This window comes from Xenopus tropicalis, chromosome 7 (genome assembly GCF_000004195.4).
Source record: "Xenopus tropicalis strain Nigerian chromosome 7, UCB_Xtro_10.0, whole genome shotgun sequence".
NCBI lineage: Eukaryota > Metazoa > Chordata > Amphibia > Anura > Pipidae > Xenopus > Xenopus tropicalis.
The window spans coordinates 129,520,560-129,545,569 of NC_030683.2; the positions used below are offsets into that span (position 1 = coordinate 129,520,560).

General features: G+C 48.2%; 3 protein-coding genes across 4 annotated transcripts; all 3 read right to left on the bottom strand.

Annotated features, from left to right (window-relative positions):
* Nucleotides 1-1,727: 1,727 nt before the first annotated feature.
* On the bottom strand, nucleotides 1,728-6,575 carry LOC108645262 (agmatinase, mitochondrial-like). The gene is made up of 7 exons (XM_031906125.1): nucleotides 6,147-6,575; nucleotides 5,280-5,482; nucleotides 4,908-4,956; nucleotides 4,452-4,647; nucleotides 3,121-3,300; nucleotides 2,950-3,034; nucleotides 1,728-1,961 (listed from the first exon to the last, which is right to left on the bottom strand). The coding sequence occupies exons 1-7, from the start codon at nucleotides 6,527-6,529 to the stop codon at nucleotides 1,888-1,890; spliced, it is 1,170 nt and encodes a 389-aa protein (XP_031761985.1). The 5' UTR covers nucleotides 6,530-6,575; the 3' UTR covers nucleotides 1,728-1,887.
* On the bottom strand, nucleotides 1,728-12,344 carry agmat (agmatinase). 2 transcript variants are annotated; one of them, XM_012967612.3, is made up of 8 exons: nucleotides 11,926-12,344; nucleotides 10,442-10,644; nucleotides 10,220-10,268; nucleotides 9,937-10,132; nucleotides 9,547-9,726; nucleotides 9,377-9,461; nucleotides 9,138-9,222; nucleotides 1,728-1,876 (listed from the first exon to the last, which is right to left on the bottom strand). In XM_012967612.3, exons 1-7 carry the CDS (start codon nucleotides 12,306-12,308, stop codon nucleotides 9,149-9,151), a joined length of 1,170 nt encoding a protein of 389 aa, XP_012823066.2. In that variant the 5' UTR covers nucleotides 12,309-12,344; the 3' UTR covers nucleotides 1,728-1,876; nucleotides 9,138-9,148. The 2 variants fall into 2 exon arrangements, with proteins under 2 accessions (XP_012823066.2, XP_002942858.3); XM_002942812.5 differs by lacking the exon at nucleotides 1,728-1,876 and having other exon boundaries at nucleotides 8,924-9,222.
* A 2,051-nt stretch (nucleotides 12,345-14,395) lies between these two features.
* On the bottom strand, nucleotides 14,396-24,735 carry cda (cytidine deaminase). Its single transcript, NM_001017217.2, has 4 exons — nucleotides 24,391-24,735; nucleotides 19,724-19,835; nucleotides 15,509-15,566; nucleotides 14,396-14,574 (listed from the first exon to the last, which is right to left on the bottom strand). Exons 1-4 carry the CDS (start codon nucleotides 24,560-24,562, stop codon nucleotides 14,461-14,463), a joined length of 456 nt encoding a protein of 151 aa, NP_001017217.1. The 5' UTR covers nucleotides 24,563-24,735; the 3' UTR covers nucleotides 14,396-14,460.
* Between the last annotated feature and the right edge of the window lie 275 nt (nucleotides 24,736-25,010).

Genomic DNA, 25,010 nt, shown 5'->3' on the forward strand with positions numbered 1-25,010 from the left:
GTTCCAGTTGCACTTATCTCTATGGGCAGAAGGTTGATGCTTTATCCTGCAGAGATTAGAGCAGCGGCCAAGCCATTTCCTCTGCCCGACCGTAGGAAAGAGAACAGCCCAGGAACAGGAAGTGACTCTGTAGCTGGGTAAGTACTGGGCTACTGATGCCAATAGGCCTGGGCTGGACCGTACCATTTACCATTTCCAACATTTTTCAGTGTTTTTCTTGGCAGAACGTTTCGTTACGTAGTAGCATTCTATGCAATCTGTCTCGGGACATGGCGGCCCCCATTCCCCTTTCCTTTGGGATAATGAAATGCAGATCTGCAGGATCCTGTAGCCTCACTGTGGTTTTTTTTTTTCTTTCTTTTCCGATTGATATTGATACTTATGGGAAAATTGAGATTATTTATTCTATGTCACAAATGTTCCTCGTGCTGCTTCCACGGCTGCCTGTAGGGGGCGGCCTCTGGGAAATGGGGCCAAAAGGCTCTCTTCTGATTATAATGAGAGCAAAACCCCCAGTTATTGGACAATGGGAAGTCTGTGGATGGGGGGGGGGGGGGCAATATTCAGTCCTCAATATACCCGTGTTTAATGGAACATTCCGCCACCCTATTGGTGCATATTAGCAGAGCAGCCTATTCTGACCACTAACTGTCGTTCTGCGGTGCTCTGTAATAAGCTATGTCATTGTACTGCCTAAGGAAAAATGGAATACTTACCCTTTAATTCACGTTGGGTCTTGCTGCCTCTCAGAAAAGGTTTAGGCCACATAGTGGTCTTTCTACTGGGGGGGAAAGGGCTCTACCCGGGGCATTAGCCTTGGTATGGCCCGGTGGGGGCCCCCCCCCGTGCTATAATGAAATGGTTCCTCCCACTGGATTCCTCGGCGTCGCAGCGGAACAGATTGCACTTTTTTTTGTAGAGAAACAGAAAATTTAACTTATTTTACCTTAGGGATTTTTTTATTGTCATTATTTAACTTATCAGAAGGATTTTGTCATTCTATTTTTGTTTTACGAGAGTAACGACCGCATCGGAAACCTTGGAAATAAACTATTTTACCGTCCGCCCCGGGGTCCTGTGTTGATTGGTCCGCGGTGTTCCGCTGCAGGGTTAAAGGTATGATGTAAAGAGTGATATTCTGAGACAATTTGCAATTGGTCTTCATTTTTTATTATTTGTAGTTTTTTAGTTTTTTGAATTTTTGTTGAGCAGCTATCTGGTTGCTAGGGTCCAAATTACCTTAGCAACCAGGCAGTGGTTTGATTAAGAGACTGGTATATGAACAGGAGAGGGGCTAAGTTGAAAAATAAGGTGTAAAAAGTGACTGTGAGTCTATAATTTTATTGTTACTTAATATCAGTCTCTTATTCCAACCACCCCCAGTTGCTAAGGTAATTTGAACCCTAGCAACCAGGTAACTGTTGTACTTCCAAAATGGAGAGATGCTGAACAAAGAGTGAAATAATTGAAAAAAACTACAAATAATAAAAAAATGAAGACTAATTGCAAACTGTTGTCTCGACAACATACTAAAAGTTAACTCTTTATGTTCTCCAATCAAATTCACTTGATCATGAAGTTCATTGCTCTGTGGGGTATCCGCCCCCAATTACACCCTAGCCACACCCCAAGCAACCTTTTTGGGCTACTGAAGGGGCCTGTGAATGAACAAACGATGATTCCCGAAGACAGAGAAGCCCAAACAAAATTAAATGGTGGAACACTTGTAGGGGGCACATTTAGCAAAGCTTTTCTTTAATGAGCCCCTAACAAATGACTTAGTGGGGGTCAGTGGGACCCCAGCTCATTAATGGAACGCTCTAGGGACGCAGAAAGTTCTGTTTCCTTCTATCAACTTTGGTGTGAGTTCAGGAACCAATCAGACGCTCAGTAGACCTTCACCCTGGGGAGGACACAGAGCATCTCAAAGAGCAGGTTGGCCCCGGTCAGCGCAGTGTTACCTGAAAGGAACGAGGGAACCCGTTAAAGGGGAAGTCAACATTTATATTAACTTTTAGCCTGATGCAGACATTAATAATTTGAGACAATTTGCAGATGGTCTTCATTTTTTTTTATGGGTTTTTAGTTATTTAGCTTTTTGTTCAGCTGCTCTCCAGTTTGGTATTTCAGCAGCTATCTGGTTGCTAGGGTCTTATTTACACTAGCAACAAGGCAGTGGTTTGAATGAGAGACAGGAATATGAATAGGGGAGGGGCTGAATAGAAAGATAAGGAATAAAAAGTAACAATAACAATAAAACTGGAGCCTCACAGAGCAATAGGGTTTGGCTGCCGGGGTCAGTGACCCCCATTTGAATGTTGGGAAGAGTTGCTAGGGTCCAAATTACCTTAGCAACCAGGGAGTGGTTTGGATGAGAGACTGGTATATGAATAGGAGAGGGGCTGAATAGAAAGATAAGGAATAAAAAGTAACAATAACAATAAACTGGAGCCTCACAGAGCAATAGGGTTTGGCTGCCGGGGTCAGTGACCCCCATTTGAAAGCTGCAAAGAGTCAGAAGAAGAAGGGAAATCATCTAAATAAATAATGAAGACCAATTGCAAAGTTTCTTGGAAAAAGCCATTCTATAACGTACCAATGTCGCTGCCAGTAAATCTGTAATATCCTGCTCAACCCCTGGCCCTGCCCCTTAATCTGCCCAGACCCTGCCCCAAACTTACCCGTTCCTCTTCCTTCTCCTTCCCTGATCCTCTGTGACATCATATCCCTGCCCCTTTTGTCACTGCCCCGCCCCCTCCTACATCACAGCCCGCCCCTTTTGTTCCCCGCCCCCCCCCCCCCCGCCAGTAAATTCATATTAAAAAGGTGGCACCCTACTGTCCAGTCATTGGTCAGTGTCCGTGTAACAGACCCCCCATATGGTTATTGGCTCCTCCCCTTATTCCTTTATTCTACCCCAGTGGCCCCAGTCTGCCCAGTAACACTCACCAGATTGGTCATAGACGGGCGCCACTTCCACCAGGTCGCAGCCTACGACATTGAGCCCCCGGCAGCCGCGGATTATCTCCAGACCCTGGGGGGGGGGGGGAACAGAGGGGTCAGTAGGTGGGACGGCCCAACTCTCCCAGCCTAGGGGGGTGTCTCTCCCCCTCCCCATACCTGGCTTGTGGTGAGCCCCGCTATTTCTGGGGTGCCCGTTCCAGGGGCGAAGGACGGGTCCAGTCCGTCGATGTCAAAACTGATGTACACAGGCCCCGCCCCCATTTGGCTCCTCACTTCCGCCATCAGCGGAACCAGAGATCGGAACCAGCAGTCTTCTGCCAGAACCACCCGGAACCCCTGCAGGGAACAGAACTGGGTCAGGCCAATTGGAGTTTTTTTATTCCAGTTATGGTTCAAAAACTCGAACGTCTGGTATTTATTAAGTGCAAAAACCCTCAAATCGTCTGACAGTTTGTGAGTTTCTATAGAAGTCAATGGGACTTGCGCTGGGTCCTAAGTCACACCATGTTTTCCATTTGAGATATTCAAGTTTCCACATTAATCAATAAATGAGAACTTGGTATGTGTGTTTATTAATACAAACTTCATCCCTTCCTTATTTCCTCATCTCACAGTTAAAGGGGATATAAACCCAACCATAACGCTGCCCCACTGCGCCCCCTAGTGTTGCTATAGCCGTAATTCTAGATGCAAGGAAATTCCCCAATGAGAATTCTACTGAGCAACAATGTGAGTGTAAGTGCAAGAGAAGTGACCAATGAGAATGCTGATTCCCGGCACTGTGTAGATCATACTTGCGGGAGGGGGGTTATAAGTCACATGGGGGGGGGGGGTTCTGTGAATGTTCTGCACCCCCCGCAGAACAAGGAATCCGTACACAGAGGCTTATGTATTAGTGGGACAGAGTGGGGGAGTCTGGGCCTCACTCTGGGTTCTTATGGGTTAAACAGTGATTAATTATTACTTGTATTTGGTTCCTGCCCAGAATAAAGTGGTATGACCCGGGCTGCCCCGAAGTGCCACAGTAAATGCCCAACCTTTGTACCCCGAGTGGCAATTAAATACAGATATGGATCTTGCATTACAGGCTGATTCTGAGGTCCGATATCTTCCTTGTAAAGGACACGTAAACCCTCCAAACACCTCTGGCAGTTTACATGGATTTCATTTTTCTAGTTTTCAAGCAATTAGCAGTTTTGACACTGCTTATATAGTGACTGTTTAACAACAGCACCCCCTGCTGTTCATTTCGGCTGACCCCCAAAATGTCTTATTTATACTGGGCCCCAACTCAGTGGCAGTATTTATATATATATATATATATATATATATAAATAAGTCACAGCTAGGTGGCGCTGTTTGTGAAGGCAATCCCAGGAATGTGGGTTACAGTAGCTTCGGTGGGAAATGCTTAGGCTTCTATGTAAGTAGGGGTTTAATTAGTTATAGTTGAGTGTGAGTGGCTGATTATTGAGGAGCCGCTGTACCTGTTCTCTGCAGAAACCATAGGGGTCGGCGCTGTAGGAGGAGCCCCGGATCCCAATCTGTACCACCCTCTTACAGTCCAGGAGCCCCTCGTCGACGCAGCGCCTGAATGGGGTCCCATGGTAGATCTTCTCCCCCAGGGCCGTGTCTCCGGTGTCGGTGTGAGCGTCCACGTGTACCAATCCCACCGGCCCGTGTCTGGAACCAATAGGAATCTGTCTCAGCTAATACACGGTCACATGACTAGGGGGTCTAGGGCTTGCCCTTTAACCTCTCAGCTGACTCCTCGTGGCAGCTGTGGATCTGAATGGTGGGAGTGACTATTCCACTGGGAGATGAATAGATTGGAACAGACCACTTACCCTTATATATATATCTATACAGTCCTTTCCCAGAATCCCCAGACATCTGCCCCACTTACCCCCGAACCTTCTGAGGCTTCGATGCCAAACACTTACTTTTCAGCCACGGCCTGAAGGATGGGATACGTGATGGTGTGATCCCCCCCTGCGTGGGCAAATAAACATATCACAGTTAGAAAGGCAGCTGCAGCCATTCCTCCTTATCTGTAAGCACGAGATACATCCAGCAACCTGGAGGGGGGGGGCTTGTTTATGCAGAGCTCCTTACCCTCTACAAACTAATTCCCAGGGGGCAGTGGTAGTAAGGTTAAAAACAAGATAGTCATCATTATGCTGTATTATTTCTCTGTATAATGAGCTGCTCCTTATCTTAAAGCCTAACAAAGGCTGCAGCTGGCATTGTAAAAAGGGGTGTGGCCAGTGAGAGGCGCTGGGGCGGGGCAGTGTGACCAGTGTATGGTACATTACCCAGGGTTAAAGGGATGCAACCGGCCGCCATGATCTTCTGGTAGGTCTCGCGGATTCTCCGGCAGCTGTCCTTCAGATCATATAGATTCACATTGACGTCTCCGATGTCGGCCACCATGAGAGACTCAAAGGGAGCCGCCCTGGTGGAGATGTTATGGGGTCTCACCATACAGGATTCCCCCCTGATGTGGCGCGGCCCAAACCTGTAATGTTATAGCAGCGAGAATGAGGGATGAATGGATATTGGGGAGTTGTATCAGGAGTCAGAACCAGCAGTGCAGGGAAGGGAAAGGGACAGACACAGTGACAGTTACACATAACTATAAACCCAGTGAGAATGAGGAATGAATGGGTATTGGGGAGTTGTATCAGGAGTCAGAACCAGCAGTGCAGGGAAGGGAAAGGGACAGACACAGTGACAGTTACACATAACTATAAACCCAGTGAGAATGAGGAATGAATGGATATTGGGGAGTTGTATCAGGAGTCAGAACCAGCAGTGCAGGGAAGGGAAAGGGACAGACACAGTGACAGTTACACATAACTATAAACCCAGTGAGAATGAGGGATGAATGGATATTGGGGAGTTGTATCAGGAGTCAGAACCAGCAGTGCAGGGAAGGGAAAGGGACAGACACAGTGACAGTTACACATAACTATAAACCCAGTGAGAATGAGGGATGAATGGGTATTGGGGAGTTGTATCAGGAGTCAGAACCAGCAGTGCAGAGAGGGGAAAGGGACAGGGAATGGATATTGGGAAGCTGCTTAGAATCAGATTTTGTCTCATTGTGCAAAAGCAGTTTTGGGTCAAGTTCCCCTTTAAAGGGACAGGCTCTGATATAAAAGATACAGCGGTTTCCTTGCCTCGCTCCCGGGCGGTTGGAGGTGCCGGTATCCAGGGGGACCCCAATAAAGGCGGCGTCCAATCCCTGTGCAGTCTCCTGGTAGGGCAGTCTCATCATGGTGCAGACCCCCGCTGGCCGGGCCACATACTGGGCGCTGGGGGGCACATTAAACTTGCCCGATGCCCTGCGGCTGGGGGGGGCCTGGAGTTTCAGCAGGGTCTTCCCAAGAAGAGGTGGGGGGCTCCTGGGGGAGGAGTGATAGGGTCTCAGGGGGGCCCATCTGGAACGCTGCTCCTGCTTGTATGGGGGAAAATGGGCCCCAAGAGATACAGCCCTGGGGGGGCACAACTGTGCCGAGAGGAGGGGGCCCACCCTGATGACAGTGCTAGTGAGTCCGGCCATGCTGAGCTTCTCTCTCCCTGGCACCAGGAAGTGCAACCAACCCGTGCCCCAATCAAACCCCTCCCTCCTCATGCCCCGAGCCCAACTCCCCCCTCCCTTCATACCTGTCTCTGTGCCAGTTTGGGGAGGGGGGGAACTGGTATTGGCACTAGTGCCGCTGGGTAATTATTCATTTGACTTTAAACATAACAAAGGGGTGTAATGGGGATCCCTATAGTAATAAATACTGCCCCCCCCCCCTCTGTTATATACATGGCACCCTCACCATTGGGGCAGATTCTGAACAAAAACTCAGATTCACGAACATTTCACCCCCCCCCCCAACATTCACTTCCTGGGTGCCATTACCTACATTTAAATCAGTAGCCAATCCCTGAGCTATTCTCATTGTAAGTGCAAGAGAAGTGACCAATGAGAATGCTGATTCCCTGTGTCAGGCCCCTTGCTGGTACCTTACATATAGAGATAATGATGGCATTTTCCCCTCATTATATGGCACAGGAATCAGACATGGGGATAAAGGGACAGACTTGTTCAGTGCTGGGAAACTGTGCTTATTGCTCCCAACTCCAATTGCAGGAACAGAGAACAGGGAGCCGGATTTACTCACATCAGCTGGGATTCTCATTGGGGGATTTCTTGCATTTTAATGCAGTTTTATTGGGCAATATTGCTTTAAGAATACAGCCCTGATGTTGCTGGACTACAGCTCCCAGCATGCCTCACCCTTCATTATATGTTACATTATTCTGGGATTTGTAGTCCGGCAACAGCTGAGTAACGTTTGGTTGAGCCGCGCTGTGCCGCAGGGTTTAGTTCCTCTTTAAACTTTACGTCTGTTTCTGGGGGGCCCTTGTACCATGTCGCACACCAGTAAAGCGATCCCGCCCCCCCGTCTTTTTGTGGCGCCCCTCCGAACCCCCCAATTTTCCCATTGACTTTGACAGGGAAGATTCTCAAATTGCTGCCACACTTACAGCTTGGAAGCTGCACCCCCCAAACTTGAATAACATAATCATGGGGTCACCCCAAATGAAACAGACATTTGTTGGATGACCCCAATGTGGGAGGGGCCAACAACAGCCAATCAAATTTCACCCTTTGACTTTCATGGGGAAATTGAAACTGCTGCCAATCTTACAGCTTTGAGGCCACACCCCCCAAACTTGAATCACACCGTCATTGGCTCAGCCTGAATGACACTTGGTCACTAGGGGACTGCAGTTTAAGTTTTGAAAAGTGGGCGGAGCCACCAACAGCCAATCAAATTTCACCTATTGATTTTTATTGGTTTGACGCCAGAGTTCCCAAACTTTGCACAGTCAGTCACTGGGTGACTACGCATTCAAGGTAAGAAAAAGTGGGCGGAGCCACCAACAGCCAATCAGAGTTTACCTATTGACTTTCAATGGGGAAATCCAACCTGCTGCCATTCTCACAGTATTAACACCAGGGTCACTAGTGGACTGCATTTTTAGGTTTTGAAAAGTGGGAGGAGCCACCAACAGCCAATCCATTTCCACCCATTAGATTTCATTGGTTTATATTTAAACTGATGCCATTATTGAAATATTAATTCCAGGGTTGTTAAAGTTTCCAGAGTTAGTCACTGGGTATTTGCCATTCAAAGTTGGAAAAAAAGTGGGCGGAGCCACCAACAGCCAATAACATTTCACCTATTTACTTTCAATGGTGAAGTGTAAAATGCTGTCATTCTCACACTATTTATGCCAGGGTGCCCCCTGTTTGTCACTGGGTGACTTCGACTCAAGGTCAGAAAAAGTGGGCGGAGCCACCAACCACCAATCACAATTCACCTATTGACTTTTATTGGTTTAAATTTTAATTGCTGCCGTTCTGTAACTATTAATCCCGGGGCCCCTAAACTTCGCAGAGTTAGTCACTGGGTAACTGCAGTTCCAGGTTAGAAAAAGGGGGAGGAGCCACCAACCGCCAATCAGATGTCGTTGGCTTTCAGTGGGGAAATTTAAGTTGCTGCCATGCAGACACTATTAAAACCAGGGTCCCCAAACTTTGCACAGTGGTTTTTACTGTATAACTGTGGTTCAAGGTTAGAGAAAGTGGGCGGAGCCCATTCAGTGACTTCATGTTTTTCAACCCAACATGAAGTTTGTTTTCAAACTTCCCTTTCTAGTTATATAATGAAATCCAGCTGCAAATCAGCTCTTCTCTTTCTGCTTCATTTCAAATCCTGGCAGGGGAGGAGGGACTAAAACATTGATGTTACAGATTGTAACCACTTCCCCACAGCTTACAGACAGCATGCAGGAACTACATAACCCACAATGCATTGCACTGGGATGTGCCTTTGCTTATTGACTTGTGCAGCAGGGGATTGTGGGATTGGGAGGAGGCAGGCTGAGGACAGTAGGGCTGCTGTTACATTTTATTTGAGTCACAAAGTAGTCAGATCAGCAGAGGAACATGGGGTGGAGCTTAGGGAACAGGGGGCGGAGCTTAGGGAACCTTTAATGATCTATAACAAGACCTATAGTGAGAGTGGGGTGCAGAGCCCGCCTTTAGCCCCCCAAATGGGCCGGTTCCGCCCAATCAGAGCAGCTTGAGTTCCCTTCAGCGCAGGTTTCACCAATCAGACGCTCAGTAGACCTTCACCCTGGGGAGGACACAGAGCATCTCAAAGAGCAGGTTGGCCCCGGTCAGCGCAGTGTTACCTGAAAGGAACGAGAGAATCCGTTAAAGGGGAAGTTCACCTATAAAATTAACGTTTCTGTCCAGTCATTGATCAGACGCCCCATATGGTTATTGGCTCCTCCCCTTATTCCTTTATTCTACCCCAGTGGCCCCAGTCTGCCCAGTAACACTCACCAGATTGGTCATAGACGGGCGCCACTTCCACCAGGTCGCAGCCTACGACATTGAGCCCCCGGCAGCCGCGGATTATCTCCAGACCCTGGGGGGGGGGGAACAGAGGGGTCACTAGGTGGGTCGGCCCAACTCTCCCAGCCTAGGGGGGGTCTCTCCCCCCCTCCCCATACCTGGCTTGTGGTGAGCCCCGCTATTTCTGGGGTGCCCGTTCCAGGGGCGAAGGACGGGTCCAGTCCGTCGATGTCAAAACTGATGTACACAGGCCCCGCCCCCATTTGGCTCCTCACTTCTGCCATCAGCGGAACCAGAGATCGGAACCAGCAGTCTTCTGCCAGAACCACCCGGAACCCCTGCAGGGAACAGCAGCAGTGATAATATATATATATATACAGTATATATACAAATAAACCAAGTCACAGCTAGGGAGCGCTGTTTGTGAAGGCAATAGCAGGAATGTGGGTTACAGTAGCTTCGTGGGAAATGCTTAGGCTTCTATGTAAGTAGGGGTTTAATTAGTTATAGTTGAGTGTGAGTGGCTGATTATTGAGGAGCCGCTGTACCTGTTCTCTGCAGAAACCATAGGGGTCGGCGCTGTAGGAGGAGCCCCGGATCCCAATCTGTACCACCCTCTTACAGTCCAGGAGCCCCTCGTCGACGCAGCGCCTGAATGGGGTCCCATGGTAGATCTTCTCCCCCAGGGCCGTGTCTCCGGTGTCGGTGTGAGCGTCCACGTGTACCAATCCCACCGGCCCGTGTCTGGAACCAATAGGAATCTGTCTCAGCTCATATACGGTCACGGGACTAGGATATATAATTATACATCTGCCCCCTGTGAGCACTTACTTTTCAGCCACGGCCTGCAGAATGGGATACGTGATGGTGTGATCCCCCCCTGCGTGGAACAGACAGAGATCACATGTTATTTTACACTTCACAGACTGAACATTGAAATCCTCCTTATCTGTAAGCCTGAGACACAACCAGCAACCCAGGGAAAGGAAGGGGTTTGTTTGTACAGTTCTCATTACTGGGGCGGGGCAGTGTGACCAGTGTATGGTACATTACCCAGGGTTAAAGGGATGCAACCGGCCGCCATGATTTTCTGGTAGGTCTCGCGGATTCTCCGGCAGCTGTCCTTCAGGTCATATAGATTCACATTGACGTCCCCGATGTCGGCCACCATGAGAGACTCAAAGGGAGCCGCCCTGGTGGAGATGTTATACCTTCTCACCATACTGGATTCCCCCCTGATGTGGCGCGGCCCAAACCTGTAATGTTATAGCAGCGAGAATGAGGGATGAATGGATATTGGGGAGTTGTATCAGGAGTCAGAACCAGCAGTGCAGGGAAGGGAAAGGGACAGACACAGTGACAGTTACACATAACTATAAACCCAGTGAGAATGAGGAATGAATGGATATTGGGGAGTTGTATCAGGAGTCAGAACCAGCAGTGCAGGGAAGGGAAAGGGACAGACACAGTGATAGTTACACATAACTATAAACCCAGTGAGAATGAGGGATGAATGGATATTGGGGAGTTGTATCAGGAGTCAGAACCAGCAGTGCAGTGAAGGGAAAGGGACAGACACAGTGACAGTTACACATAACTATAAACCCAGTGAGAATGAGGGATGAATGGATATTGGGGAGTTGTATCAGGAGTCAGAACCAGCAGTGCAGGGAAGGGAAAGGGACAGACACAGTGACAGTTACACATAACTATAAACCCAGTGAGAATGAGGGATGAATGGATATTGGGGAGTTGTATCAGGAGTCAGAACCAGCAGTGCAGGGAAGGGAAAGGGACAGACACAGTGATAGTTACACATAACTATAAACCCAGTGAGAATGAGGGATGAATGGATATTGGGGAGTTGTATCAGGAGTCAGAACCAGCAGTGCAGTGAAGGGAAAGGGACAGACACAGTGACAGTTACACATAACTATAAACCCAGTGAGAATGAGGGATGAATGGATATTGGGGAGTTGTATCAGGAGTCAGAACCAGCAGTGCAGGGAAGGGAAAGGGACAGACACAGTGACAGTTACACATAACTATAAACCCAGTGAGAATGAGGGATGAATGGATATTGGGGAGTTGTATCAGGAGTCAGAACCAGCAGTGCAGGGAAGGGAAAGGGACAGACACAGTGACAGTTACACATAACTATAAACCCAGTGAGAATGAGGGATGAATGGATATTGGGGAGTTGTATCAGGAGTCAGAACCAGCAGTGCAGGGAAGGGAAAGGGACAGACACAGTGACAGTTACACATAACTATAAACCCAGTGAGAATGAGGGATGAATGGGTATTGGGGAGTTGTATCAGGAGTCAGAACCAGCAGTGCAGGGAAGGGAAAGGGACAGACACAGTGACAGTTACACATAACTATAAACCCAGTGAGAATGAGGGATGAAAGCAGTTTTGGGTAAAGTTCGCCTTTAAAGCAACAGGCTAAAGGGATTATATATAAGAAGCACAATCTCAGTAGCTCAGATTAATACGGCGCCGCAGCTTATGGTGCAGATACAGCGGTTTCCTTGCCTCGCTCCCGGGCGGTTGGAGGTGCCGGTATCCAGGGGGACCCCAATAAAGGCGGCGTCCAATCCCTGTGCAGTCTCCTGGTAGGGCAGTCTCATCATGGTGCAGACCCCCGCTGGCCGGGCCACATACTCTGCGCTGGGGGGCACATTAAACTTGCCCGATGCCCTGCGGCTGGGGGGGGCCTGGAGTTTCAGCAGGTTATTCCCAAGAAGAGGTGGGGGGCTCCTGGGGGAGGAGTGATAGGATCTCAGGGGGGCCCATCTGGAACGCTGCTCCTGCTTGTATGGGGGAAAATGGGCCCCAAGAGATACAGCCCTGGGGGGGCACAACTGTGCCGAGAGGAGGGAGCCCACCCTGCTGACGGTGCTAGTGAGTCCGGCCATGCTGAGCTTGTTTCCAACTGGCCAAAGTGCAAGCAATCCTTGCCCCAATCAAGCCCCTCCCTCCTCATGCCCCGAGCCTGAACTACCCCCTCCCTTCCCATATATGGGCAGCTTGGGATTGGGTGGGGGGTATTTATAACAACCACTAGTATCATGGTTCCTGCATGTGTTTTGGAATATTGCCCCCCAGGTCCTACAGAATGGGTTACTGAGATGGGAAGAACCTGACTGTACGGAACCCTGAACCCCTGTGGGATGAACTAGAACCCCAACTGTGAGCGTCTTCCCAAAAGATTTGGGGCAGTTATAGCAGCATGGGGAGGGGCAGCTTCATATTACTCCCCTTGGGTTGGGAATGGGATATTGGGGGGGCACTGAATATTAGCACAGGGCCCCTCACAAACTCACAAGTTGAAAAATGTGTCAACAAACCAGTGTTTGAATTCACAGATCCACTGGGGGGCAACATTGAGCTACAGGAGGAAACTGAATATGTGAAATGAATTTGTATCTGTACCCCCAACCTGAGCACCCCCAGAACAGGGGGGGATAGCAGAAGCTTATACAGTAATGGGGAGATATCTAGAGATGTTTATAGAACAGAAAATATCCTTCAAGCTTTTTATTGTTAATAAATTACTAATACAAATGTGTCTCACTACAACTCCCAGCATCCTCTGCCAGCTGTCAGGATAAAAATGCTTGGATTGTCATTCAGCAGCTGTTCCAGAACAGGGAATCCACGTGGCTGGGAATATTGCGGCCGAGCCTCCTTCAGCTATTGGCCGGCGTGGAGGTGTGTCCAGCCAACAGGAAAAAGTGGTGGGGGGGCGCGGTGAGCAGGAAGGATTGGTGTGACCCCATTAGGGGCAACTTCTGCAGCTGCCGATGGACTCCCAGAATTTATAGGGGGTTCAGTGAGACACTGATTGATAAGCAGCTTCAGTGTGTGTTTAGGAAAGACCCTAAAATGATTTTGCTGGGGGGCCCAGTGAATTCTCCAGCCCCTCTGTACTCCCCGGCTAAGGAACCCCCCCTTATTTTTAGGGGTACAGCCTATCCTGCTGTATTCATTCCCCCCATGGCAGCATGGAAATCAGTGCAGTCTGCAGCCATGGTTCCCCCCCCCTACATAGCAATCTGATAATCTGTCATAAATGATTGGCGGAGCTGATTAGTAGTTAGTAGGTTACATACTAACCAGTATTAACTCGTTCCATTGAGTGGAGGTTTAACGAGCGGCCTTTGTGCCGGGTATTAGCGAAGCGCGTGATGCAGGGTAGGGGCCTTGAGTCAAATATGAAAATAAAGGAGGTTAAATTGTTACTTAGGGTGGGAAAGTCTGGTTTAACCCTTCCCAGGGCCGGGGGTTGCAGGGAGTTGCAGTTTAGCAACTTCTACAGCCCTGTAGGTTACCCATTGGGTTCCTGAAACAATAGGGCCTTGTACAGTCATACTTACCCTTTAGCTGCCCCAGGAAGGTGGGAACAGGGGTTCGGGGAGTAGAGAGACAAATGGGGGGAGAGGGGAAATATAGAAGGGGGGAGAAGAGGGAGGATGGGGGGGAGTAAGGCCAAACAGTTGGGGGGGGGGGGAATAGAAAAGGAAAGGAGAGGGGATGAGATGAGAGACAGAAGGAGAGAGGGGAAGGGGGTTCGGGGAGTAGAGAGACAAATGGGGGGAGAGGGGAAATATAGAAGGGGGGAGAAGAGGGAGGATGGGGGGGGGAGTAAGGCCAAACAGTTGGGGGGGGAATAGAAAAGGAAAGGAGAGGGGATGAGAGACAGAAGGAGAGAGGGGAAGGGAAAGGGGGTTCGGGGAGTAGAGAGACAAATGGGGGGAGAGGGGAAATATAGAAGGGGGGAGAAGAGGGAGGATGGGGGGGAGTAAGGCCAAACAGTTGGGGGGGGGGAATAGAAAAGGAAAGGAGAGGGGATGAGAGACAGAAGGAGAGAGGGGAAGGGAAAGGGAGTTATTAGGGTACAGAGAATAGAGAGCTTAGGGGACCCTCTGGGTAAGACTCCCTGTGCCCCAGGCTGAGGGGCAGGTACAGTAGAGACAGGAGAGAATATAATAAGGAAACACAATTATTGATAATCAGTTTATTGATAATAAATAACAGCAGAGAAATGGCGGGAATGGTGCTTCTCTGTCAGACCTTCTGCAGATCCTCCGGCCCGAAGGACATGGGCAGCAGTTGGCGCAGGGTGGTGCGGGTGTAGGTGCCGCTGGGCTTGGTCAGGTAAATATCCCATTCTGCCCCAAACTGGGAAAGCAAAGATATTCCTGAGTGAGTGAGTTACAAGCCCAGGGCACGTTCTACTAAACGCGTTTAATAGGCTCCTCCCGTAACCATTACATCATATGGAGAAGCAGAAATGCCCATATCTGAGGGGGGCACTGTGCTCCCCACCGAGGCCCCTAGAAGTACTGACACCTCCTCTGAACCCCAATAGAACCTCATGGGTGTTGTTAAACTACAGGGCTCACTATCTGCTTGGCTTAATGGGGTTACATTTAGGTTGGGGTATGGGGGTGGGGTTACACTTAGGTTGGGGTATGGGGGTGGGGTTACATTTAGGTTGGGGTATGGGGGTGGGGTTACATTTAGGTTGGGGTATGGGGGTGGGGTTACATTTAGGTTGGGGTATGGGGGTGGGGTTACACTTAGGTTGGGGTATGGGGGTGGGGTTACATTTAGGTTGGGGTATGGGTGTGGTAATTTGGTTGGGTGGGTACATTAGGTTGGGGTATGGGGGTGGGGTTACACTTAGGTTGGGGTATGGGGGTGGGGTTACATTTAGGTTGGGGTATGGGGGTGGGGTTACACTTAGGTTGGGGTAATGGGGGTGGGGTTACATTTAGGTTGGGGTATGGGGTGGGGTTACACTTTAGGTTGGGGGTATGGGGGTGGGGTTACACTTAGGTTGGGGTATGGGGGTGGGGTTACACTTAGGTTGGGGTATGGGGGTGGGGTTACACATAGGTTGGGGTATAGGGATATGGTTACCTTTAGGTTAGGGTATGGGGGTGCAGTTGCCATTTGGGCTCAGGTCTAGGGGTACGGCAAGAGTTGAGGCTCATATATAGGCAATAAATCATAGGCGGTTGGGTCAGGTGACAGATTGGACCAATCACATGGGCCTCTTTATATGTTTCTATGTGGGACATGGCGCTGCCCATTACAGGGAATCCCTTACCTCTCTCATTACTTGCCTGCAGGCCCCGCAGGGAGTTATAAACTCCGTCTCCACGTCACTGTAAGAGAAAGGACAGAGATAATGACCCCCATGTTCCTACTGACTCATGCTGGTCACATGGCACACATGCTGTTGCTATGGTTACCAAATCCAGGCTGCTGGGGCATCTCCTTTATCACTGCCCTGGGTACTGCCAGTGTCACCCTGATGGACTCCTGTCCCTTTCTCTAACTGAATAACCAACACCCCCCCCCCCCCCGGCCTTTCATTCATTTACAGGCTGAAACCTGATTTTATTTCTCTGTCACACAACATTCTATATAGATTGGTATCTGTGCCCCGCCCAGTGCGCCCCCCCTGCCCCCCAGTCACCCGGAACAAACATGATTTAACTGGCTGCCAGCGTCACTTATTAACCTTCGTAAATATTCTGGGAAACACTATGGCACCTCCTACCCATATGTATAAATACAAATATACAGAGAAGGAATGTTCTGGGCACACAATAAGCTGTACCCCCATACTGTACTGTCTAAGGGAATCACTATGGCACCCCCTACCCATATGTATAAATACAAATATACAGAGAGGGAATGTTCTGGGCACACAATAAGCTGTACCCCCATACTGTACTGTCTAAGGGAAACACTATGGCACCCCTACCCATATGTATAAATACAAATATACAGAGAGGGAATGTTCTGGGCACACAATAAGCTGTACCCCCATACTGTACTGTCTAAGGGAAACACTATGGCACCCCCTACCTATATGTATAAATACAAATATACAGAGAAGGAATGTTCTGGGCACACAATAAGCTGTACCCCCATACTGTACTGTCTAAGGGAAACACTATGGCACCCCCTACCCATATGTATAAATACAAATATACAGAGAAGGAATGTTCTGGGCACACAATAAGCTGTACCCCCATACTGTACTGTCTAAGGGAAACACTATGGCACCCCCTACCCATATGTATAAATACAAATATACAGAGAAGGAATGTTCTGGGCACACAATAAGCTGTACCCCCATACTGTACTGTCTAAGGGAAACCCTATGGCACCCCCTACCCATATGTATAAATACAAATATACAGAGAAGGAATGTTCTGGGCACACAATAAGCTGTACCCCCATACTGTACTGTCTAAGGGAAACACTATGGCACCTCCTACCCATATGTATAAATACAAATATACAGAGAAGGAATGTTCTGGGCACACAATAAGCTGTACCCCCATACTGTACTGTCTAAGGGAAACACTATGGCAGCCCCTACCTATATGTATAAATACAAATGACAGGTATAACCCAAGGATTGTGACTAGGCTGAGGCAAGGCTGTGTAACCTTATATTGTGTCACTTTAAATGAATTACGTTCCCTGCAGCTGGTTCTTTCCTGCCCAGAACCCCCAGGGACCAGTACACTCACAGTATCAGTACCAGCCCCTCGTTATAATTAGCTGAGCACAAACGAGCCTCTTGCAGGGGGGCAGCTGTCACCTTAGGGGAAAATCTATAATCTGTACCCCCCCTGCAGGACTCCTCCCTCTTTCCCAAGTTGCCTAAAAAACAGGGGATTTTATTTATCCACCCCCCCAAAGGTGATTGGCTGCTGGAAGTACTTCTGCCTGCAGCCAATCACAGTGAGGCATTAAACAGTGGGGGTCATTTCTCAACACTGGGCAGTTCCTTTATGTTTCATTGTGTTTGTGAAATAATTCAGGATATTGCTCAGTGCTGGTACCGCTGCAATCTGCCCCCGGGGTGTGGCTTCCCCATAGTAATAGCGTAATTATAGGGGGGGCCGGGGGGCCCGGAGCATGGGGTCTGCTTCCTCTATTGCTATAGCAACATCCCCCCTCTGGAGAAGCTCCCCTACCCATGGGCAAATGTGGGGGGGGGGGGGTTTGCAGTGTGTGATTGGCCCCTTCAAAGGTTTTTTGCGGGGGGGCCCCGGCACCACATAGTTACACCACTGCCTGATACTAAGGACAATGGCACTTGATACTGACAGTAAGTGATGAGTAGTTGCCACCATCACGGGGAACAGAGGGTACTGCAGTTGGGGCACCATGTCATAGGGGGACCCCAATATGTAAAAGAGTAGGGTTTGGGGGGCTTTGGCATAATTTAGGGGTGGCTGGGGGCAGATCAGGGAGTGGTTATGTGTGTAAGGGGCTTTTTTTTTTTTTATTGGAGGCCCATTTTACTTAATGGCAAAGCCCACATCCCAGGTGACCAGTGGGCTAATAATTGGGCCTGGTTAGAGGTCTCTGCTAATAGTAATATGGGGCCCCATACACCCTTAGTATCCCCTATACCCTTAGTATCCCATATACCCTTAGTATCCCATATACCCTTAGTATCCCATATATACCCTTAGTATCCCATACACCCTTAGTATCCCATATACCCTTAGTATCCCATATACCCTTAGTATCCCATACACCCTTAGTATCCCATACACCCTTAGTATCCCATATATACCCTTAGTATCCCATATACACTTAGTATCCCATACACCCTTAGTATCCCATACACCCTTAGTATCCCATATACCCTTAGTATCCCATATACCCTTAGTATCCCATACACCCTTAGTATCCCATATACCCTTAGTATCCCATATACCCTTAGTATCCCATACACCCTTAGTATCCCATATACCCTTAGTATCCCATATACCCTTAGTATCCCATATACCCTTAGTATCCCATAAACCCTTAGTATCCCATATACCCTTAGTATCCCATACACCCTTAGTATCCCATACACCCTTAGTATCCCATATATACCCTTAGTATCCCATATACACTTAGTATCCCATACACCCTTAGTATCCCATACACCCTTAGTATCCCATATACCCTTAGTATCCCATATACCCTTAGTATCCCATACACCCTTAGTATCCCATATACCCTTAGTATCCCATATACCCTTAGTATCCCATACACCCTTAGTATCCCATATACCCTTAGTATCCCATATACCCTTAGTATCCCATATACCCTTAGTATCCCATAAACCCTTAGTATCCCATATACCCTTAGTATCCCATTTACACTTAGTATCCCATATACCCTTAGTATCCCATATACCCTTAGTATCCCATACACCCTTAGTATCCCATATATACCCTTAGTATCCCATATACACTTAGTATCCCATATACACTTAGTATCCCATATACCCCTAGTATCCCATATACCCCTAGTATCCCATATGCCCCTAGTATCCCATGTACACTTAGTATCCCATATACCCTTAGTATCCCATATACCCCTAGTATCCCATATACACTTAGTATCCCATATACCCTAAGTATCCCATATACCCCTAGTATCCCATATACACTTAGTATCCCATATACCCCTAGTATCCCATATACACTTAGTATCCCATATACCCTAAGTATCCCATATACCCCTAGTATCCCATATACACTTAGTATCCCATATACACTTAGTATCCCATATACCCTTAGTTCCCCATATACCCTTAGTATCCCATATATACCCTTAGTATCCCATATACACTTAGTATCCCATATATACCCTTAGTATCCCATATACACTTAGTATCCCATATATACCCTTAGTATCCCATATACCCTTAGTATCCCATATATACCCTTAGTATCCCATATACCCTTAGTATCCCATATATACCCTTAGTATCCCATATACCCTTAGTATCCCATATATACTCTTAGTATCCCATATACACTTAGTATCCCATATACCACTAGTATCCCATATATACCCTTAGTATCCCATATACCCCTAGTATCCCATATATACCCTTAGTATCCCATATACCCTTAGTATCCCATATACCCTTAGTATCCCATATATACCCTTAGTATCCCATATACCCTTAGTATCCCATATACCCTTAGTATCCCATATACCCTTAGTATCCCATATATACCCTTAGTATCCCATATATACCCTTAGTATCCCATATACCCTTAGTATCCCATATACCCTTAGTATCCCATATACGCTTAGTATCCCATATATACCCTTAGTATCCCATATACCCCTAGTATCTCATATACCACTAGTATCCCATATTTACCCTTAGTATCCCATATACCCATAAGCAGAGCAGTGGGATTGGGTTGCTTGAGTGCCTGGCACTGCGGGGGTGGGGTGCCAGTGATATGCCCCCCCCTTATTATTATTGCCCCAGACTCACCTGGCCACGGCTATGGCTCGGAACTCCTTGTAGCCCTCAGACACGGCCTTCTGGATAGCGGTGCGCTCGGCGCAAATCCCCAGCGCGTAACAAGCATTCTCCACATTGCAGCCTGAAAGAGAAATCGCCAGTGAGAGATCGGCCGACACCCCACACACCCCGCTCGGTGCGACACTGATCCGCCACAACGTGGCATCCCGGGAATCCGGTCTTTCTGTAAATGTTTTTGTTCACATATTTGCGAAGGTCACACACATATTTTGTTTGCAGCCGATAAAGCGGAAAGAAAATTGTGTGAAAAACCCAAACACGCACAGGGCTCACTGGCCTTAAAGGGACAGTACCGGTTAATGGGATTTATTCAACCTGCCCAGCAGCCCCCCCCCCCCCCCTATGGGCCCAGAGGATCCGCTGACACTTAATTCTATTCATATGAAGCCCCCCCCCCTACAGTGGGATCCATTGTGGCACAAGGGCAAAGTGGCAGAGGGTTGAGTGGCAGTTGGATTCTGCCTCTGTAAATCAGCGCTGTCCGGCTGCATTCCAATAGCGGGGCATTTATATAGAATGGGGGGCAGCACCCCCCCCCCCCCCCCATCTCACTACTGCACCGGCCTAAGCACAGGGGTTTCCCTTCCCTGCACTGCTGGTTCTGACTCCTGATACAACTCCCCAATATCCATTCATTCCTCATTCTCACTGGGTTTATAGTTATGTGTAACTGTCACTGTGTCTGTCCCTTTCCCTTCCCTGCACTGCTGGTTCTGACTCCTGATACAACTCCCCAATACCCATTCATTCCTCATTCTCACTGGGTTTATAGTTATGTGTAACTGTCACTGTGTCTGTCCCTTTCCCTTCCCTGCACTGCTGGTTCTGACTCCTGATACAACTCCCCAATACCCATTCATTCCTCATTCTCACTGGGTTTATAGTTATGTGTAACTGTCACTGTGTCTGTCCCTTTCCCTTCCCTGCACTGCTGGTTCTGACTCCTGATACATCTCCCCAATATCAATTCATTCCTCATTCTCACTGGGTTTATAGTTATGTGTAACTGTCACTGTGTCTGTCCCTTTCCCTTCCCTGCACTGCTGGTTCTGACTCCTGATACATCTCCCCAATATCCATTCATTCCTCATTCTCACTGGGTTTATAGTTATGTGTAACTGTCACTGTGTCTGTCCCTTTCCCTTCCCTGCACTGCTGGTTCTGACTCCTGATACAACTCCCCAATACCCATTCATTCCTCATTCTCACTGGGTTTATAGTTATGTGTAACTGTCACTGTGTCTGTCCCTTTCCCTTCCCTGCACTGCTGGTTCTGACTCCTGATACATCTCCCCAATATCAATTCATTCCTCATTCTCACTGGGTTTATAGTTATGTGTAACTGTCACTGTGTCTGTCCCTTTCCCTTCCCTGCACTGCTGGTTCTGACTCCTGATACATCTCCCCAATATCCATTCATTCCTCATTCTCACTGGGGTTTATAGTTATGTGTAACTGTCACTGTGTCTGTCCCTTCCCTGCACTGCTGGTTCTGACTCCTGATACATCTCCCCAATAGCCATTCATCCCTCATTCTCACTGGGTTTATAGTTATGTGTAACTGTCACTGTGTCTGTCCCTTTCCCTTCCCTGCACTGCTGGTTCTGACTCCTGATACATCTCCCCAATATCCATTCATTCCTCATTCTCACTGGGTTTATAGTTATGTGTAACTGTCACTGTGTCTGTCCCTTCCCTGCACTGCTGGTTCTGACTCCTGATACATCTCCCCAATATCCATTCATTCCTCATTCTCACTGGGTTTATAGTTATGTGTAACTGTCACTGTGTCTGTCCCTTTCCCTTCCCTGCACTGCTGGTTCTGACTCCTGATACATCTCCCCAATATCCATTCATCCCTCATTCTCACTGGGTTTATAGTTATGTGTAACTGTCACTGTGTCTGTCCCTTTCCCTTCCCTGCACTGCTGGTTCTGACTCCTGATACATCTCCCCAATATCCATTCATCCCTCATTCTCACTGGGTTTATAGTTATGTGTAACTGTCACTGTGTCTGTCCCTTTCCCTTCCCTGCACTGCTGGTTCTGACTCCTGATACATCTCCCCAATATCCATTCATCCCTCATTCTCACTGGGTTTATAGTTATGTGTAACTGTCACTGTGCCTGTCCCTTTCCCTTCCCTGCACTGCTGGTTCTGACTCCTGATACATCTCCCCAATATCCATTCATTCCTCATTCTCACTGGGTTTATAGTTATGTGTAACTGTCACTGTGTCTGTCCCTTTCCCTTCCCTGCACTGCTGGTTCTGACTCCTGATACAACTCCCCAATATCCATTCATTCCTCATTCTCACTGGGTTTATAGTTATGTGTAACTGTCACTGTGTCTGTCCCTTTCCCTTCCCTGCACTGCTGGTTCTGACTCCTGATACAACTCCCCAATACCCATTCATTCCTCATTCTCACTGGGTTTATAGTTATGTGTAACTGTCACTGTGTCTGTCCCTTTCCCTTCCCTGCACTGCTGGTTCTGACTCCTGATACAACTCCCCAATACCCATTCATTCCTCATTCTCACTGGGTTTATAGTTATGTGTAACTGTCACTGTGTCTGTCCCTTTCCCTTCCCTGCACTGCTGGTTCTGACTCCTGATACATCTCCCCAATATCAATTCATTCCTCATTCTCACTGGGTTTATAGTTATGTGTAACTGTCACTGTGTCTGTCCCTTTCCCTTCCCTGCACTGCTGGTTCTGACTCCTGATACATCTCCCCAATATCCATTCATTCCTCATTCTCACTGGGTTTATAGTTATGTGTAACTGTCACTGTGTCTGTCCCTTTCCCTTCCCTGCACTGCTGGTTCTGACTCCTGATACATCTCCCCAATATCCATTCATCCCTCATTCTCACTGGGTTTATAGTTATGTGTAACTGTCACTGTGTCTGTCCCTTTCCCTTCCCTGCACTGCTGGTTCTGACTCCTGATACATCTCCCCAATATCCATTCATTCCTCATTCTCACTGGGTTTATAGTTATGTGTAACTGTCACTGTGCCTGTCCCTTTCCCTTCCCTGCACTGCTGGTTCTGACTCCTGATACATCTCCCCAATATCCATTCATTCCTCATTCTCACTGGGTTTATAGTTATGTGTAACTGTCACTGTGTCTGTCCCTTTCCCTTCCCTGCACTGCTGGTTCTGACTCCTGATACAACTCCCCAATACCCATTCATCCCTCATTCTCACTGGGTTTATAGTTATGTGTAACTGTCACTGTGTCTGTCCCTTTCCCTTCCCTGCACTGCTGGTTCTGACTCCTGATACAACTCCCCAATACCCATTCATTCCTCATTCTCACTGGGTTTATAGTTATGTGTAACTGTCACTGTGTCTGTCCCTTTCCCTTCCCTGCACTGCTGGTTCTGACTCCTGATACAACTCCCCAATATCCATTCATCCCTCATTCTCACTGGGTTTATAGTTATGTGTAACTGTCACTGTGTCTGTCCCTTTCCCTTCCCTGCACTGCTGGTTCTGACTCCTGATACAACTCCCCAATATCCATTCATCCCTCATTCTCACTGGGTTTATAGTTATGTGTAACTGTCACTGTGTCTGTCCCTTTCCCTTCCCTGCACTGCTGGTTCTGACTCCTGATACAACTCCCCAATATCCATTCATCCCTCATTCTCACTGGGTTTATAGTTATGTGTAACTGTCACTGTGTCTGTCCCTTTCCCTTCCCTGCACTGCTGGTTCTGACTCCTGATACAACTCCCCAATATCCATTCATTCCTCATTCTCACTGGGTTTATAGTTATGTGTAACTGTCACTGTGTCTGTCCCTTTCCCTTCCCTGCACTGCTGGTTCTGACTCCTGATACAACTCCCCAATATCCATTCATTCCTCATTCTCACTGGGTTTATAGTTATGTGTAACTGTCACTGTGTCTGTCCCTTTCCCTTCACACAATCATGTGAGTTCTTGCCTCCAACACCCGAGCAGCTGCTCCTGACATTGCCCCACAGCTGCTGCCAAACACAGTGCCCTACACAGCGCAGGCACGATGGGCACAGCTGGAAGGGTGGGAATGCTATATATATATATGTGCTTCCGTCCTTCAGCATTATTTGTGGGGGGGGGGGGCAAGGGGCATTTGGCTATTTTAAAGTGTAGAGAAGCCAAACTAATTAAAAGAAGGAAGACTCTTCATAAAAAAGTTACCTGGCTACTGGTCACAAGTGGTACTGCAGGAGAAAAAGCTACTGATGCTATTAACAGTCAGGTAAGTCTGATTTGATGAACTTACCCTTTAATCCATGGAATACATATCTGTAGGAGGGCAAAACTGCGGAGCTGGAGGATAAGATACTAAGCTAATGGGGCAGTGAGAGTTTGGGGTTAGTTTCAAAATACTGAATGAGCATTTCCAGGGCCAGAGAGGGATGAAGAGATATTTAACACAGTAGCTGAGGTTGAAAAAAGACACACATTCAATAAAGTCTAAAGTTTTGCACCAGTAATTCCCTTTGGCACATTAAATGAGGATTAATAGCAAGTAACATAGCAGCGGAAGTTAAAAAAAGACACTCAGCCAGTACAAAGCCAGAAGTAGGAGAGAGTTGGCAGAGAGAGAGCGGTACTTGCCCAGAATGACTTTCCCATCCGCGGTCAGGAGTGCGGCCCCCACTCGGAACTTGCTGTAGGGGCAGTGGGCTCGCTGCTTGGCTTCGTGGCTTTGGGCAACGAGTCTCTGGATGAGTTCAGTCTCTAGACTGGTTATACATCCGTTATCATGGCAGTTGCTATTCCCATCCATCCCTGGCACTCAGGAGTGGGGAAGCCTCTGTGGGTATCAGTGTGTCCCCTAAAGTCTCAGCAGTGGGTCTGTGGGGGTCAGTAGCTGCCAGTGAGGGCCAGTGAATAAACTTTAGTGATTGGGTGCATTAACCCCCTGGCTCCTTGGCTGTAGGTGTCTGTTGGCAGCTGTGTCCTGTAGTTGTGGGTGTGTGTATCCTGCAGCCTCCGTGCCTCACTATTTGTATGGTGCTGAATTCCTCAGGGTGGCTCCTCTCTGATTGGCCAGGCCTCAGCCCTCCTGCATTCCTCCTCTGTATCTTGTCTGTTTCACCCAGGGGCAGGGGTTTGTTCATGGGGAGGGAGGCAGGGAGGGTGAGTGACAGGTTGCAGTGCTGTGTGACCTCATTGGTGGAACAAAATGACTCCGGCTTCCTGCATGGCTGCCCGTCACTGCTGCTCTGACTCAG